The sequence below is a fragment of the Numenius arquata genome, chromosome 23, assembly GCF_964106895.1.
Source record: "Numenius arquata chromosome 23, bNumArq3.hap1.1, whole genome shotgun sequence".
Lineage (NCBI taxonomy): Eukaryota > Metazoa > Chordata > Aves > Charadriiformes > Scolopacidae > Numenius > Numenius arquata.
In genome coordinates, this window is record NC_133598.1 from 3,204,915 (window position 1) to 3,223,795 (window position 18,881).

At 51.8% G+C, this 18,881-nt stretch overlaps 1 protein-coding gene across 1 annotated transcript in view; it reads right to left on the bottom strand.

Moving 5' to 3' along the window:
* The window catches only part of LOC141474642 (acid-sensing ion channel 2-like), a 109,655-nt gene that overhangs the window by 2,468 nt on the left and 88,306 nt on the right, over positions 1-18,881 (bottom strand). The window contains 5 exon segments of the mRNA XM_074162633.1: positions 981-1,060; positions 2,689-2,780; positions 3,501-3,654; positions 4,169-4,225; positions 4,961-5,111. Of these exon segments, the coding sequence (XP_074018734.1) occupies positions 981-1,060; positions 2,689-2,780; positions 3,501-3,654; positions 4,169-4,225; positions 4,961-5,111 (534 nt within the window).

Consider the following 18,881-nt stretch of genomic DNA (forward strand, 5'->3'; position numbering starts at 1 on the left):
GCCAGAAGCTAGAATTTGCCTCTGCGCTTGCAAGGGCTGTGGCGGAGGATGCTGGAGGGATGATGCCCACAGGAAAGCTGTGACAACCTGCTTTGGTTGGGTGCTGACACCACAGCACGGAAAAGCCGAAATCCCCCGTGAGCTGCTGAGCTGGGCTGAGACACTCACCGGGGGAATTTGCTTAGGCAAAAAGAGATTAAAAATACACAAGGGTCGTAACTCTGCTGCTGGAGGGCAGGAGGAGGGAGGGCTGCCAGAAAGCAACGTCTCCTCCAGACTGCTTATTGCATTAATTCCCATTAAAGAGGTCTTTCACTTTTCTCCAGAGCAGGTGCTCTGGGCCACTGCGGAGCCACGGGACCGCGCTCAAGCTTCTCTGGGTGCTTCCTAGAAAGTTCTTTGCTCCAGGGCTGCTGGCACAGGCTCTACGGTTTTTCCACCTCCCCAGCAGCGGTACAAGGTCTGGCCTTGCTGCTTCTCCCACCTGACAGCTGGACTGGGGCTCAGGCATTAATTAAATGAGTTTTTATGAGAAGATGGTAATGATGTGCTGCTGGGAGAAGCCCAACTGGGGACAGTGACAGCAGCCGGTCCCCAGCCAGCACCCCGGAGCCACCACACCTTAGGCAGGGCAAGATGCAGGGTGAGAAGCAGCACAGCCACATGAAGGTGGGTACTTAATTAGCCCAAGCGAGAAGGAAGCCTCATTAGCAGAGGGAGGGTGCCAAGCGACCCTGGCTATGCCATGCCATGGCTGAGTGCCACCCTCCCCGCTGATGGAGGGACCTCCACACCATGCTACATAGCCATGACCGACTATATAGCAGAGTGTTAATCATATAGAATCATTAATTAACATTAACAATCCATGCGGGCACACTGGGCATGGAGGGTCCTGGTCCACAACCACCCAAGCCTGGTATCAGGGCTGGCAAACCCACACCCCGCCAGAGGAACAAGGCGAAGCACGAGGGTCTTACCTCGTATATATAATCGAAGAGCTCTAGTATAGTGAGGATGCTAGCACCGATAAATAGCCCCATCTGGCCTCCAATGTCACCTGGAACAGAGAACAACACGCAGGTGGCTTTTACCCCCAGGGTAAACGCTCCTAGAGGTACCCCTGCAACCATGGTGCGGCTGGCCCTGGGTGCTGCTGTCCCCAGAGAGTGGGGAAACGCATCACCCCCAGAAACACCAACAGCTCCAACAGTGTGAAAAGCATCCCAGGAAGGATGCTGCCGGCCACCAAAGTGTTTCTCCTGCTAACGAGGCCATCAGCTGGAAGCCTGATGAGGATGCGGTACCACACGCTGGCGTGCAAGGCAGCCATCTGTCAGAGGCAGACAGCAGGCTGCGTCCCAGGAATCCCAAAGCCCAATTCCCAAACTGGGCGGGGGAAGGAGAGAGATGCTGGAGAAGAAGTAAATAATGTTCCCTGGAGCCAAGAAAAAAAACCTGAACCTGCCAAAGAGAGGAAAGGGAGCGGGAAAATGGCCTGCTTTTTTTGGGGGGAGCATCTCAAAGCTGTCTCTGCTCAAGTCCTCCAGTCCCCCAGGGCTGGGGAAGGGCTGCAGAGGAGGCACTGTAGGGAGAGGAGACGTCCAGGGATCTGCTGGGAAGATGACTCCTGACATGAGATGCTCTGCTCTGACAAAGCATGTCCTTCAGGGAAGCCAAAATCTCACAGATTTTGCTGCAAAACACCCATGGTTCAACTGTGTTGCTCCCCAGAGTGAAGGCACCCGTCGGCGGAGGAGCTACCAGGACCTTTGCTGTGGATGTCCATGAGACGGAAACAGAAGAAAGAGAGGAAAAAAGGTGCTTTGGGGCAAAGTACTGGTTCAAAAGAGGCTGAGGACTGGGGGGGAGATGAGACTCTGCCCAAAGCACTGGGGAACCCACAGCAAGTGCCGAAGGGGTCATGGCATGTACATTTTGCAGAACTACCACTGCAGGGTGACATTGGGGCACCCAAGGGGCAAGGGGAGCTTTCCTCCCTGCAGTCTCCCCTGTCCTGGGGCAGGCTTGCAGTGTCCGGCCCGATGGGATGTCCCAATTCCAGCTTTCAACCAAAGGTGCTGATCGCTCCCTGCATCCCAGGAGGGACTTGGGGATCGGGGGTGTCTCAGTGTGGGTACAGAGGATGCTTGCTTCTCCTGAGCAAACACCTCCAGCCTGAAGACCCAATGGGTCCCAAGCACCCAAATCCGTAGCTGGCACCCATAAAGCTTGACCCAGCTTAACGCTGAGCAACCCAACTACTCCTCCACCTTCTCCATCAAGCTGTGGGGCAAAGAGCTCAGGGTCCTGACTGGCCAGGCTGCACAGGAGCATTTAAGAGGTGATGGGTAGATGGTTTTAAGAGCTGTCCTCCACACACTACCGTTCCAGTATGGGGGGCACCACAGAGACAATCCATCACCCGCTCAGCCCCAGGATTTCCAAATAATAGGGCCCTGGTAGCAAGCTGAGATGGAGCAGCTCATGTTAACCTTTCATGGGTGACACACAGACACTGGTCCCTGGGACATTTCCCTGCTTGCTGTTGGAAGGAAAATGGAAAGCTGTGGCTGGATCTTGCTGGGATTTCGTGGGAATGCACGTAACCTGTGCACCCACTCGTGGCATCTGTCTGTCCCATAAACACACACGGACTCCAAAATGCACCCCCCGGTCTCTCCTTACCAAGTAAGGCTGCCACTTCATAGGCTTTCTTCTGTTCAATTGTCTCATAGTTGAGTGCTTCAAAAAATATGTCCAGCACAAGAATATTCTCTCTGTAGAAAGAGGACAACAGCATCACCCCATCAGCCACTGGTGGCCTTTTGTGCTTTGGGACAAGAAAAAAACAAAGGGACTTGGGGCTTTAGGTCTCTCCCTATCTGGACTGTCTGGGACCTCAGCAACCCATAGACACTTGGACCACCTGGAGACCAAGACCATAGGGCACTGACAGGACTCTGGCAGCCTTAGCAGAAGCTGGAAAATGGTTCCCCAAGATCTCTCAGGATCTGAACTCTGGATCTCACTGATGGTAACAGCAAGAGTCCAAAGGATGCTTAACATGGAATAACTCTTGCTGCCTCCACAATAACGTGCCTAGCACTAGGAGAGGTCCAAGACAGTGGTTGCCTGATGTCCACAGCCCAGACTTAGGTAGAGTACCCTTATCTCAGACAGGGCCAGCAAGACTGGGCTTCCCTATCAAAATAAGAGGAGGTTTTGCACTTTTTTTGGGGTGAGTATGGGGTATGCTCAGGGAGACAAGGCCAGGGAAGGACTATATAGTTGTCCTGAAACAGGTCTACTGAGATGAAAGCAACCTACATCTCATCTCTTCAAGGGTTTCACACTAACCCTCCATGAAGGACATATCTCTGTTTAGTGATAGAGGCATTGGCAAGGTCTGGTCTTAGCATGAGCTGGGATAAACTCCCGACAGGGTTTTATACTTTCCCCCCATAAAGCAAAGGAGATCTGTTTTCTGCAGCACTCACGAGATATATTTTTCCGACTTGTTGAACTTCTTCTCCAGGTACTTGGCTGAAGTCTTGCTGGGGATCTTGACCATGGAGAGCTCTTTGTTGTACCTGGTCAGGTTACAGGGTGTCCTGCAGATGCAGTAATTGCTGTCCTTTTCAGCAAGCAAACCTGGAGAAGGTGACAAAGTTAGATCTCATGGAGTCAGGGACACACAGCAGAGGTCATGCCAACCAGAGAGGGGCCAAGGAGTCACATATCAGAAGAGCTGCAGGAAACCCAGACCTGGCCATTTCTCTGCCAGTCCATTGCGCAGCCATCCCCACCATCTTGGAGAGGCCTTTTGCTGGAGGCTACACTCTGTTACCAGCATCTGCTGGGGGAACATGTGGTGATTGAGTCTCCTAAATCCAGACCTGGAATGGGTCCCTCCCTCCCAAACCTAGACCCAGAGGTGCTCCCCTCCTACATATCCTGAGGTGCCCGTTATCCTGACGGTTTCTGCACTGGTGGAGCCACATGCCCCATGTAGAACCAGAAGAAACTTTATCCCAGGGTGCACCTAGACCTTCCCAACAAGTTGGGTCTCATCAAACCCCATTGCTGGGTTGCAGCTGCTCTAGATCACCCCAGTCCTGCCAGCCTGGGACAGCTATGGTACCCAGAGATATCTCCTGGTACTCACCAAGTGCAGGCTCTGCGCATTCCTTATACTGCTCTGGGGTACAGAAGGGTGCATCCCCTGCAGGGAAAGGACATGCAGAATCATAGAATAGTTTGGTTGGGAAGGGACCTTAAAGCCCACCCAGTGCCACCCCCTGCCCTGGGCAGGGACACCTCCCACCACACCAGGTTGCTCAAAGCCCCCGTCCAACCTGGCCTTGAACCCCTCCAGGGATGGGGCAGCCACAGCTTCTCTGGGCAACCTGGGCCAGGCTCTCACCACCCTCACAGCAAAGAAATTTTCCCTAATATCTAATCTAAATCTCCCCTCTTCCAGTTTAAAACTGTTATCCCTTGTCCTATCACTCCATAGTGTGGATGGATCCCCATCCATCAGTGGGCACCAGCCACTGCTGCTGCAAGGGAACTGGGGACTGCTGGGCTCTCCACGGGGACCACAAGGACCTCCCTTAAGCAAAGTGAACCCAGATGCTGGGGGCACCCAGCATCTCCCCGACCTCTGCCAGCCACGGGGGCCTTCTCTTGTAAACTGAGGTGGGGGGGCTGCTGGAAATACCACCCAGGGCTGTTAACTGTGGCTAAATATGGGGAAATCAGACCCATGTCCCTCTGCCACGTCCTGCCCCTATTTCAGGGCCTTTTGCAAAGGTTATTAGCACCTTTCTTTCCTTAGGGAAAGGTGTTCCCAGCTAATTCAATCCCTGGTCCCTTTCCAGCTCATTAACCCCTAATAATGACCCAGGCTGGATGGAGGGAGGGGGTCCCCACAACCCCCCCTCCCCAGCACACTGACCTGGCATGTGAACCATTTTGCAGTTGCAGTTTTCCACAATATACCGGGTCTCGCAGTCGATCCTGCAAGCCGTGATACTGTAAACGGGAAAGAAGTCTAAGCCCATATCCGACGAGCGACATTCACCCCACGGCGGAGGCAGGTACGTCAGCTGCAAGAGAGGGAGGAGCGGGGTGTCAGGGGACGCCTGGGACCGGCAGCGAGGAGCGGGGCACAGCATCTCCCTCCTCTTGCCACAGAGGACACCCTCTGAGCACAATTTTAATGATGTTTTTAAGGAAGGGACCAAGCGGTGCTGCTGCAAGGGAAGGCCACAGCATGACTTTGGCCAAGTTAGAGTCTTTAGCAAGCTCTTCTGCTCCAGAGCTGCTCTGCCGCATCCCTCCAACGCAGCATCTCTGGGCGTAGAGCCACAGCAGGATGGTGCATTGGAGATGTGCAGCACCAGAGGTTCTCCAAGACCAGCTCTGTGGTCTTTCTTGCACCACTGGGAAAATCCTGCCCATGCAGGGACCGAAGGGGAGGCTCCAACCTACAAATCATCTCCAACTTTGGTGAGAGCAAACATAGGGTTGTTGGCACCGGTGTGTCACAGAATCACAGACTGGCAGGGGTTGGAAGGGACCTCTGGAGATCATCCAGTCCAACCCCCTGCCACAGCAGTGTCACCCAGAGCAGGATATACAGGAACGTGTCCAGGCAGGGTTTGAATGTCTCCAAAGAAGGAGACTCCACCACCTCTCTGGGCAGCCTCTTCCAGGTCCCTGCCACCCTCACAGGAAAGAAGTTCCTCCTCATGTTCTGATGGAGCTTTCTGTGTCCCAGTTTGTGCCCGTTGCCCCTTGTCCTGTCATCGGGCATCACTGAGAAGAGTCTGACCCCATCCTCTTGCCATCCGCCCTTTAGCTATTGCTCAGCATGGATGAGGCCCCCTTTCAGTCTGCTCTTCTCCAGCTGAACAGCCCCAGGTCCCTCAGCCTTTCCTCAGCAGAAAGATGCTCCAGTCCCTCATCATCCTCGTCACCTCTGCTGGACTCTCTCCAGCAGTTCCCTGTCCTTCTGGAACTGGGGGGCCCAGAACTGGAGCCAGTGCTCCAGATGTGGCCTTACCAGGGCAGAGCAGAGGGGGAGGATGACCTCGCTCCACCTGCTGGCCACGCTCTTCTTAATCCCCCCCAGGAGACCATTGACCTTCTTGGCCACAAGGGCACATTGCTGCCCCATGGGCAGCTTCCATCTCCAGCTTACTCTAACCTCCAAACTGCCCCACTCTGTGCCACTTATGGGGACAACACAGACAGCGCTGGTGACACTGAGGAGCAGAAAGGGGTGGCAGTGAGATCCTGGGAATGGTTATGATCACTCTGGTGTCAGCAAAGCTGCCACATTTGCACCGTTCCCTTCTTCGGGCGCTTTTCTTGTTGATGAAAAATGCGGCAGATCACAACCCTCAGAGAGGGCCAGGGACTTGGGAAGCACATGGAAAGAACCAGGAGCAGTTCAACAACTAGAGATTGCTGCAGAAGGTGAAAAATGCCAAGGAAAGGGCGTGCTGACGCCATACAGAGCCTCCAAACCTGGAGCTCCCCATGGAGGGGTGGTTGTGCTCAGAGTGGTGCTGCCATGGGAGATGGCGCCAGGCTGCAGAGCAGTACCTCACTGCAGCCTTGGAGAAGACAATGAAGTCAGTCATGTCCTTTTCCAAACACTCATGCTCAGGGAGAGCCCCATGGAGTGAGATACATGTTATCTGCTCTCCTGGCCCCCCATGATGATGAGGAACTGTCTTCTTCTCCCCAGTTTGCATAGCACCTCACGTGAGGCTCAGGAGTTGCTCTGCTCAGTGCTAGAGCAATGCAAACCTTCTGCTGTTACCACTTCATTTAACACAAATCCAAAGATAAGCTAAGCAGGACTCCATAATCCACCACAGAAACCTTAATTCAGAGCCCAGAATATGCTGGAGGAAAGAAAAGTCACTCTCTGGCCCCGACGGCCAAATCTACCTTGTTCCTCATCTGTCTGCAGATTGGCAGCCTTTCCCCTTTGTCTTTATCTTTGCTAAATGCTCTGCACAACTCTTTGCTAGAGAGCAGAAAATCGCATTCCCCAAACCCCTCCTTCTTTGTGTTTTAAAGCAGCGTCCAATTTGCGGTGCTTTGCTCCAAACACAGAACGTTTTGTGCTGGCAAAGCGCGTTGGCTGAACAAAAACATTCCTTTAAGAAATGTAGTAACATTAATCACATCCTAAAATAAATATGTAAACATATGTTGATGGACTATGAGCCTAGGACTTAATGGCAAGGCTCTGGGGTGCTTGTTTTGGGTTTCTTCTGGAGATCAGTGGGAAAGGGAGAAGAAAAGAGATGTCCCACGAAGTGGAAGCAGATGCTGTAGGATAAAAAAACAACCCCATGAATCCTTCAGGCACGGACCTGGGGTAACTATGACAAAACTACTGGAGTGTGAGCCGTTTGGAGCCCATGCTCTGCTCTAGGTCTGCCCCATGAGATCTCCTGCGGGAACAGAGCTCCAGGTCTCCAAAGCACCCTGTGAAAAGATGTTCACCTTGTGCACCAGCCTGCAGTGCTGGTGAAACTCCCCATGGCTTTGACTTATGGACCACTCAGACGTTAAAACCCCGGAATGGGCTTAAATTGCAGCCAGGAAGAGAAGGATGAGATGTTAGGAAGAACACATCTTGTGGTCAGGACTGTTGGGTATGGCAACAATCTGCCTTGGAGGGGCACGAAGTCTGGAAGCTAAAGGAGAGTCTGGGGAAGATGCCAGGCTTCAGAGGGTGACCCTGCCCTCTGGGGCTGAAGAAGCTCTCAACTCAGCCAAGCCAAGGTAATTTCTTCTCTAGGAACAATTTCACTGTGAACAGTTCCCATCCAGGAACCCAGAGGAGCTTTGCTTATTCCAGCACTTTGCTTGCTGCACCTACGGGCATTATACTGGTTCCCAGTTAGTTCTGTCCCCAACAGGCTGTCCCAGGCTTTACGGGACCAGCTGGAACCATGGCCATGGCAGCCCTGTGGCATACTCATCTTCTGGATGAGCCACAGGTCCTCCCCATGATGAGCTAGATGGTTGTGCAAGGTCTTCCCTTGCATGACCCCAAGGCTAGAGCCCAGAAAAGCTCAGACCTGCCTGCACAAGGGTGAAGGGGGGCTCCAGGTGATGGTGAACACCTCTTTGGCTCTGGACCCTCCACCAGCCAGGGATGGAAGGAATCACCAGCTCCCTTCCCCTTCTCCTGTGAGCATCAACCCAACTTTCAAGTGCCAACGAGACACAAAACACGGTGATGTTCAGCACCTTGGCAGGATGCTGTGCCTGCCAGCGCCAGCATCGCCTATAGGTGCCTGGGCTGCTCGTGGTGGGATGCGAGCTCTGGCACCCCCAAAATCTGCCCCAATCCCTCCTGCTGCTCAAGCTGCTCTGAAAAGCAACAGCAGCAAGAGCCGTTCCGCTGCCAGGAGCGACACACACCGGTCTCCGCGCTCAGCGGGGCCGAGCAGAAGAGCAGACAATATCCAGATGGGGTGCAAAGATGCAGCAGGTGATGGAGGGATCCCATCTGTGGGGACCAGCTGAGGCATTAAAGGGAGGAAAAAAAAGCAGTTTCCCACAATCTCGGCATCCTCTGAGAACCAGGCCTGGCTCTGAAGAGGATGGTTTTGAAAGTCAGCAAAGCAGCACCTTGGAATGAAAATATCAAGAGCGGCTCTGTGACAATAGCAAAGTGCTGCTTGAAGGGGATCTTTTCTCATTCGCTTTACACTTGCAATATAATAGAGTGCCAGATGCCATCATTTAGTCATCCGTGGCGGAGAAAGGGACCCATATGTTGCACGTTGTATGATAAAGGAGAATAAATAACCGCGGTCTCAGATGGTATCAGCTCCTTTCCAAGCACAGCTACACACAAATCTTTTAAGCCCTTTAAATTTTATTCTGAATGTAGGTGACGGGATCAGAAAACGATGGGAGTCGTGACCAGGTATTTAGCTTACACACTTGTTTTGCTCAGCCAGCGCTGGATTTGAGCCACGGCGCTCGTGAACTGGCACGGCATCTGCAGGAGGTGCATGGGCTGAATGATTAATTAAACCCCAATCGATGCAACTTCATTAACAGAGTTATGGCCAGGATCACGAGCACCGACTACCCCCATATCGCGAAACAAAGCTGGTTTGCATCTCCCCAAAAGCGTGGCGTTCCTTGGGGATTTGCTGCCTCGCTGCACACACAATCCCACGTGCACGCACAAGTGTGCAAGTGGAACTCACTTTTCTCTGGCTTCCTAAACACGCAGGAATACAATCACAGAATCATAGAATCATCCAGGTTGGAAGGAACCTTTCAGATCATCAAGTCCAACCATCAACCCAACACTGCCCAAACCACCACTAACACATGTCCCTCAGCACCACATCTGCCCGGCTTTTAAATACCTCCAGGGATGGTGACTCCACCACTGCCCTGGGCAGCCTCTTCCAGTGTTTGATAACCCTTTCAGTGAAGAAATTTTTCCTAATATCCACCCTAGGTGCAACACATGTCCCCTGCCAAATACCAAGGTTTTTCTCTCCCCACCACTCTCTGAATCGCTGATACTTATGAGCAAAAAAAGCTTCTGGGTGCATTTAACCCCAGTGGATGTTTTCTTGCTCTGTAGTATAAAGACCTTCCCTGGTTTGGAGAAAAGCACGTGGTGTCTGGGACTCACAGGAGACTCCAGGAAAGCTCCAATTTTTATTTTTTGAAGGAAATTTCCCCAGTGACGCTCCTGGCCATGGAGCACAGCCCTGTGGGGCGCATCATAGGCACCCTTGGTGGTGCCTTGTGGTATATTAATCCCTACCTCTTTATAGGTCAGGATTAATATACCTATATATTAATATACCTTTTTATAACCCCTACCATATCTATATCACTGGGCAGGGATTTCTCGCTGCTGGCTACAGCTCTGAGCAGAGCCCCGAGATGCGGCGGCTGTACCTGGAGCATCTCCCACACCTGGGGGACCGGCACTGGGAATCTGAGCGCTTCCCCCTCCATCACCAGCTTGGTGGGAAGCTGCGCTGCAGGAAAAGTTCAAGGTTCATTGGAAGTATGAGGGTCAAATCTCTGCTTCTTCCTTCTGGCAAGATTTTCGAGACAAATCTCCCTGGGCTGGCAGGGTTGGACCCTCCCTCCCTTGAGCAAGTCAATGAACTCTTCTCTCTCCAAGGGGCTCATCAAGGGCTATTACCTGGAGCCTCCATCGTAATTACAGCTTGAAAGACTCGTTGCTTCTTTCTCGCTCTGTAATTTGTAATCAGAAGTGAGCTCTCGACTGATCAGCAGTCAGATATGGCTGCGGGACCTCTCCGGAGAGAAAAGGCACATCATTAGGGACGGGGCTCAGCAGAGAATAGGGGAGCCACGTTTCCCACACCCTGCCTCAACATCCGAAGGTAATTTGGTTCCAGGGAAAGCTCCCTTTGCCTTTCCCAGATGGTTTTGGTGAGCTGACACCAATGTACTATGCTTGTGATGTAGTCAGCTCTTGTCCTGACCTTTTATTTCCAATTATCTCTGGAGGCAGCTGCTGTTACTGTCTGTGTTCAGAGCCACAGCAGCATCGCTCGCAGGTACAAGGCAGGACTGCCAGGACCGCTGGGTTGCATCCTCTCAAATGCTCCCCCTTATCCTTCAAAGAGACGATCCAGCCCCAGAGCCGGGTATGGTTTTACCCATCAAACAGTGCACCTTGCAGTGAAAGACTCAAATCAAAGGGCCAAACTGGCCAATGGAGCAGGATCCCAAGGTTCTTCTCTCCAGCCCCTGTGGCTTCATGCCCTGCGGACCAGCCCCATCCATGCTCCCCTTGCCTCTCCTGCCTCAGCACAGGAGTCCCGGTGCCCTGCAAGCCCTGGGGTTAATGCGATGGTGATCCCATCCACAAAAGCATCCCTCCTTGACCCCCTCCTCGCCAAAATGGGGCTGCAACCTCAATCAAAGCCTTCACCTCTGAAGCGCTTGGCCCCAGAGAGCTGCCTAAGCAACTTATTTTATACATTTGGAGACTAGATCATCTCCAAAGGTCCCTTCTAACCCCTACCATCCTGTGATTCTGTGATTTGACATCTGAATTTCCTGCCCACAATGCTACCGAGGCTGCTGGAAGAGCAGACCAGGGAGCCAAGCCCCCCTTGCTGGCCAGCAAACAGGAGCCATCCCACAGACCAGGTAAACAAGATTAACGGGAGAGACGCTAATTGGATTTGATTCCTCTCCCCTGCAGCCCCTCCTGGGCAGTGCGCAGCCATGCACAGGTCTCCTCCTCTTGAGACAATGGCTTTTCCTTCTTCCAGATGATGCTAATTTGAGGTCAGCGGGAGGGCTCCGGCGCTGGACCGGCAGAGGCTGCCCAAGGATGCTGAGCTGCTCCCCTCCAACCTGCTCTGCTACCACCAAAGACAAACCACTTTTCTTTGAAGCTAGAGGGGAAAAATACCCCTAAAAGCAAAAGGAAAAGCAGAGGTAAAGGCAGCAGGGATTGTTTCTGCCATCGGTTCCTGCAGGAGAGCAGCGCTGAGCTCTAATTTTGCTGCTTTCCAAGGGCACACACCCCTCCCCGGCACCATGCGCTTTCACACTTACAGAAATTCAGCTGCAGCCTCTAATTGAGGTTGACAAACTTGCGTCCTCATGCTTCCACAATCATTAATACTTACTTAATTAACTGAATGCTTTTTAAATTCTCTTGATCCTGGCTATTGGGGATTCCGACAACCAGTTATGAACTGGCAGGCGCCGAAAAGGAAAAGAAGCAAATTGACTTGTCTCCTCAGAAGCAGGATGGATCTCGCTTGCCCAAAACGCAGGGAAAGGACAGGCTGCTCTCGGCAAACGGGGCGGGGGGGGGGGACGGGGGACGCAGACAGCAGCGGCAGGGGCCATTGGGCTCAGCCTCCTCCCTGCCACAGCCCCTTGTCCTGCCCACGCTCCTGCCCCTCGCTCGCCACTCTTGGCACTGAGCCCTCCCGGTAACTGCCAGCATCTGTCTGCGGCCAGAGAGGGCTTTTTTAAATTTATTTTAAGTGGTATCTCTGTTTTTTTCTGCATGTTTAATTTTATGCAACAGGGAAGATGTGGAAACACACTGGAGATGTTTCCAGCATGGGGTTGGGGCAGTTTCAGCCCAGTTTGTAACTGGGTTCTGTGATGAGTCCAGCTTTGGGGATGCATCCTGCATCGACTGGGCTCTGGGCTACAGCTCAGCCCCTCTCCTGCCTCCCCTACATGATGCCACCAACCTGATGCCACCAACCCTCAGGCAGTGACCAGCAAGCAGGGATCAAACCTCTCCCTGAGCATCGCAACGTCTAGACGGGGTGCGTTTGCATTTGCTCCAACCAAACTAATAACCAGAAACCTCCACTCTTTAATGAGACATCAAATAGCATCAACTTAATAGAATTTCAATCTCAGGCAACTTTAGAGCTTGTAAAATGCTTAAAAAGCTTGGCCTATACACAGCTCGTTGGCACCATCCCCCAGTTAATGGCGCTGGAAGTTGTCTCTTTGCTGTCTAACTTTGCTGTGCCGGGTGTGATACGCCATCGTTCCTTCTCATTTGCTCCCTTCATGCAAGCACCAAAAAATTTGTCGTTAAGGACAAGAACTTAACCCTTCCAGCACCTGGAAGGTCCCCCCCACGCAGAGCTCGGGGAAGTTATAAAGCCCACCAGTCCCCTGCTGCTGGAGCTGAGTGGGCACCAGAAGAAAAACATGATTTTTGGAGCTCCAGGCTCCTCCACTTCCTTGGAAAGGATTTTGCAAATCAAACAGGAATATTGAAATCTCCTGTGGCTCCCCCAAAAAGTCCAGGGCAGCCCCTTCAGAAGCTCATCCCAGGTTTGCTCCCAGAACGGCTGCTCCTGGTATTTGCTGTATCTACAGCTCACTTCCACCTCCCTGCTAAATGAGTTGTACCCTCCGTCTTAAATGGCAATAAACTCTGCCCTCTCCCTCCTGGTCACTTCCCTGGCGTATCTACAGCCAGTAAAAGTGTTCCCCCTCACTCTGCCTGACACCGTTGGCTGTATTTGTTGGACTATATTACAGAATCACAGAATATTTTTGGTTGGATGGAACCTTTGAGATCATCGAGTCCAACCAACAACAAAAAAAAAATAATATATTGACCAAACTCCTAAAGAGGTTCCCAATTTGGGGGGTGCGTGGTGGGACTGGGACCCTCTGAAGCTCTCCTGTCCTCAGCAAGCAGCTTTCTATCATTTTTAAAAAAATCCTCTTATCCGTATAACACAGGGAAGGGTTAGCAGGAGCATCCAGACCATTATTTCATCTACACCCCTGATGTGTCCTCTCTCTGACCTCCTTCCTAAGTGAGCCCTTTCCAATCTCTCCCCATTCAGACGTTCTGGCCCTGACTCATTTCCATCGCTCGCCTCCAAACCTATTTTCTTTTGTATCCTTTTACAAACAGGCTGCTTCACTCCTAATGCTGTTTTCTAAGCAAAACCTCTCCGCTGCCCTAACAAAAACAGCCGTGCAATCGTTTTTGTGCATCTCCTCCTTTGAACCGCTCCTGTGCAATGAAGTTTTCTATGCGCCCGGCCACCTCTGCCTGCCAGTTTGCTTCTTATTGTGGAATTCATTAAGAGTGTGATGATATACCAGAGGAAATCAACTGGGAGAGTGTGTGGGACTAAGGGAAACAGAAAGAAATAGGAGTGAATGTTCTTCTAGGAGGATGTGTAAGACCGTAGGTTGGAGAAGATGCTCTGAGCGAGGGTTAGGAAACATAGGAAATACTATTTAGTCACTCCGAATTTTCAAATGGCACTGCCTACACCCTGTTTGGAAATACGGGCTTCAGAGCGATCGCTGCCAGACCCCGAGTCCCGCTTTCCTGCCTCTGTAATTACACTTTTGATACTGCAGTTGGTGGTGGCTGATGCTCTCTGTCCCATGCAAGCATTACGAGGGGATGAGTCTCCAAGGCACAATAGAGCCCTATTAAACAATATTGCTCCATCTTCGAACCTGTTGCTTAATTGAAGCCTCTTAAATTTTTATTGCCAAGTTGGCAGAAATTGCCATTTTTAGTGCGCTCTTCATCTTCTCTAACGCGTCGTGCCGATGGTGTAGCAGGGAGCAGCCGAGCTGGGGGAGTCACATTCCCTGATCCCATCCCTTCTGGGAGAGGCTCAAGTGATGCTGCTGAGATGCAGCGATGATGCTGTTAAAAGCCAGCTGGGAAAAAGGGATTAAAAGAAGCCAAATCCAGGAGGAATTCATCTTTCTCCAGGGGATCAATCCTCCAAAATATAATTTCCAGTGTGTCCACCCATGCCTTGGTGCTGTGGTCCGGTGCAGGGGCTTGCAGCCTCCCCAGGGCCATGCACAACACAAGGTCTGGGGAGGTTTGTTGTAGCACCAGGCTCACCCAAAATTCCCGGGAAAAGAGAAAAATTGAGGTGCAGCCCTCAAAAGCCAGCAGCAGCAGGAGCTAAGGGCACTCGGGGTGGTCCTGCCCACCCTTGGGACCCCTCTGGAGGGTGACGGCACAACGTGCCCCAAGCCAGCTCCTGCACAGCTCAGGGTTTTGCCCATTCATGAGAAAACAAACCTTATTCATTAGACTCAGCAATTGCCATGGAAACCACTCCCCTGCACGGCCGGAGCATCTCTCCCTCAAAGGCACAACAGGGACAGCGGCCGGCTCTCCCCGTGTAAAATGGTGTGAAAATCCCCAAAACCAGCAGCTACGGTCTCACATGGCCATACAAACCACTCTAGCTCCTTTCATGTTGTGTTCAGACACGGCCACTGCTGTGGTGTATGGAAAGTCACCCAGAGACGATGCTTTCATAGAATCACAGAATGGTTTGGGTTGGAAGAGACCGTAAAGCCCATCCAGTCCCACCCCCTGCCCTGGGCAGGGACACCTCCCACCACACCAGGGTGCTCCAAGCCCCCTCCAACCTGCCCTTGAACCCCTCCAGGGATGGGGCAGCCACAGCTTCTCTGGGCAACCTGGGCCAGGCTCTCACCACCCTCACAGCAAAGAAGTTCTTCCCCAGATCTCATCTCAAACTCCCCTCTGTCAGTGTCAAACCCTTCCCCCTCCTCCTATGGCTCTCCTCCCTGATCCAGAGTCCCTCCCCAGCTTTCCTGGAGCCCCTTGAGGGACTGGAAGGGGCTCCAAGGTCTCCCCAGAGCCTTCTCTTCTCCAGGCTGAATCCCCCAAGCTCTCTCAGCCTGTCCTCCCAGCAGAGGGGCTCCAGCCCTCCCAGCATCTCCGTGGCCCTGATTTTCCACCTTCCTTCATCAAGACACTCTTGTTTTAATCACAACTGTCCATCGTGTGTTGCCTTCTGCTGCGCCACCTCCTGAGTCACTCCGGGGAGCTCAATCCTGGCTCCCCTTAAACTTCAGGGGATTGCTTCGGTCTGAGATTTCACAAAGAAAACATCTCCCTTTAGGCACGAGTCCGCAGCAAAGAACCAGATTTGTCTATGTAACACAACCCCCACTTTTTATGGAGGAATCCTACTGCTGGCATTGCCTTTGCAGAATTGCTTTTGCTGACTCAGCAGGTGTGACCGATACACATGCAAAATCCCTTTTACGATGCTACCAGTGCAAACCAGCACGACATCGTTACTGCATTAACGTTCCCACACTGGTAAATGTATCTTAAAAGTGTCACTCTGCAGGAAGCAGAGGGCTCAGTCGCTGCAGAAGGAGGAGAAAAACTGATTTGGTTCGTTTTTTTAGACTGACAGCTAATTTTAAAGGGAGATTTAATGAAATCATGCACCATCACGGAGCCAGAGTTTGCTTTCGACAAGGGGCTTTTGGAAAGCTCTCGGTATAAGGATACAGGATTTATCCCCCTGGCACCAAGACTCAAGTCCTTGCTTGTGCTAAGCGGTTGCACACCTGGAAAGGCAGGAAATCAGGGAGCAAAGCTCAGTAAATACTCTTATTTCCAGACTGGGATGGGGACACAAAGGGATAGATTAGAGCACGGCCACAGGGAATAGTAACCGAGCCACAAATAAAGCCACGAGCCTCTAAACCAGCCACAAACAAATCCCCTTCAGCCCCAAGCCCGTCCCAAAGATGATGCACGGCTCCCACCGTCGGATGAAGGCAACTCTGCCCAATTCCACACCTATTTTTTTATCGCTGGGAAAAGTGCTTCAAACTAAAACAGAGGCTGCTCTGAGCTGGGAGATGTGAAACGACCTTCTCTTTATCTTTCTTTCTATTCTTCTCCAGCTGGAGGATCGTTTCATTTATGTTTCACGGTGTAAAACACATGGTTTAGGACCCCAGTAACTGGCCAGACTTAGTCCTCTGGGTGACGTTCATGAGCTTTTTCACCTTTTGTCGTGATTTATTGAAGAAGCAGCACGTGCCTGCCCCAGATGCAGAGATTTAATAGGAAAAAAAAAAAAGACTAAATCAGAGTTCTGAATAAAAGATGCACATTGAGGGCTTGAGAAGGTGGGTGATGCCTGTCCAGTCCCCATGGGGTAATTAGAGGAGGCAGCAGTATGTGTATGCTGTAATGGTTGTAATTAGGTTAAAAAATGACTTTATGGAGAGGGGGGATTGGGGTGGGCAGCATCGCCTGGGGAGCTGAATGCTGCTCTGGACAGGCGGCTTGAAGAGCCTCCAGGTCTCCTGGGTAAAGGCATCGCAGCCCATGGTATAATTTTAAACTGGTTACAGAACCCCTGGCCCCGGGCAGAAACGTGCTCTTCCCTCTCCCAGCACCAAAACTCCAGCAAAACCTGCAGAAGAGGGAATACACTGGAGCTAAAAGTCCCCCTCAATCTGTTTTTCTTGTTATCTCCTACATCTTCCCTGCCCGGAAGGGGGGATCTGGGGAGGGATGGGTTTTTTCCCTCTCTCTCAGCTGGTTGCCTTCCTGATAGGAAATCTGATTTTTTAATAAAAATAATGAAATAGTTAATGCTGGCAATGGGATGGAGAAGATTTACAGCAGCTGTCTTGAAAGTCTCCAGCATTTACACTATTTCTATCTTAAAACAAAGTCCTTGAGAGCCTCGCTGCAGGCTCCAGCTCCCAGCCACGCTCCCGAATCTTGCTGAAACCAGAATGTTTAAGGAAGACAAATCTTTCCAATTACTGCCCGTGGTGCCAGGTGAGTTCGATTCGAGAAGGTGCTGCCAAACTCTTCCTGCATCAGGCGGCCTCATCGCACACCACCATCCCCTGCCCGGCGCTGCCTGATAACGGGGCACACAGAGTGCCATGGAAATGGCTGGTGATGCTCTTCTTGCTTGCCAGCCCCGGCATCTCCCTGGTTATCTGTTCTCCAGAGCTGATGTGGTCTCGCTAAGGGGGTCCTGATTCTGCTGGAGGTATTTTTCACAGCTGATAATTTGTGAAACCAAAGTCCTGCTCTTTTGCTGCTGAGAAGAGGAGAGGGCTTCGCTCGAAGGCATGTGCCTGCTGGGGATGGAGTTGTAAGACCCCAACATGGGACCTTCTGCTCTGACACAGAATCATAGAATCATATGTGATGGTCTGCTCCCCCTCCCTGGGCACCAACCTGGTCTTTATCTCCTGTAGCCCAAGCGACAACTACCTGTGGTGGTCACAATGGGCGCTTCTACTCATGATGGCTCCATCTGGGGCTCAACGTGGTGTTGGGGAGATGGATAACACAACAGCCAAGGGCTAACTTGAGCAATGTTGGTGCTGTGGTCAATGTGCAAATATGATTAAAGGTCAATCATCTCACCCCCATGAATAGTGAAGAGCCCAAGAGGCCTCTGAGCTCTCCTGCACAGCAGCGACTGCACACCAGGATCTCCCCTCAAGGGAGCAGCGACACCTCTCAAGGTTACTTCTGGAGATTGAGAGATTCTTTGCCTCAACAGATCCTCAGTAAGTGACTAATAGCATGCTAAACTTTGAAATCTTAGCTAAGCGATATAAAAGATTGATTGTGCATATATAATCCTTTAGACGTGAACCGTTGACCAAGTCTGGGACTAGGATTGGATCCAGCCGTACCCAGACTCTCTGAGAAGGAGTTTAGAAAGTTGGGGGTCCTTTCTGAACCTCATGACTCAATGGGAGGGTCTCCCTGACAGCTTTGTCTGACCCTGTCCTCTATGCAGTAAATAACCAAGTGTGCCTTGCCATCGAATCTTGTTAAAACACTGTTGTATTTACCATCAAACTTTGTTAAGCCCGTTTTATACCAATAAATGTATTGCTGCTTCTCTCTACGAGTGAAGTGCATCACTCCATCTGTGAAGTCACAGAATCACAGAATCATAGAGTGGTGTGGGTTGGAAGGGACCTTTAAAGACCATCCAGTCCCACCTGCCTGCTATGAGCAGGGACATCTTCCACCAGACCAGATTGCTCGGAGCCCTGTCCAACTTGGCCTTGAACATTTCCAGGGATGGGGCATTTCCAGTCTCTCTGGGCAGCCTGGGCCAGTGCTTCACATAAGAATTTCTTCCTTATATCTAGTCTGACATGGGACCCCCTTCTCCGACACTGCGTTCCTCCATGACCTTTGGCAAGTCACTTGTCCTCCCTTGGTTGCCCAGCCGCCTGCCCGGTGCTGGCATGGGGAGGGCTCCCGTCTGCAGCCGCTGTGGGGACAACCAGCCACTAAGGCCATTGTACTTCCAGCAGTAATTAATCAGTTTTCCATCCTTCCAGATTCTTTATCTCACAGCACAGCCCGTGTAAGCACTGCCGAGCGCTGCTGGGTCCCCTTGGACGGCAGAAAGCAGCTGTGGAACGAGGTGAGGACATTGGGGATGGTGAGGACATTGGGGACACATGGAAGAGCTTGTGTCAAGGCAACAGGCATGAAAAATGCCCACGATGGGTTT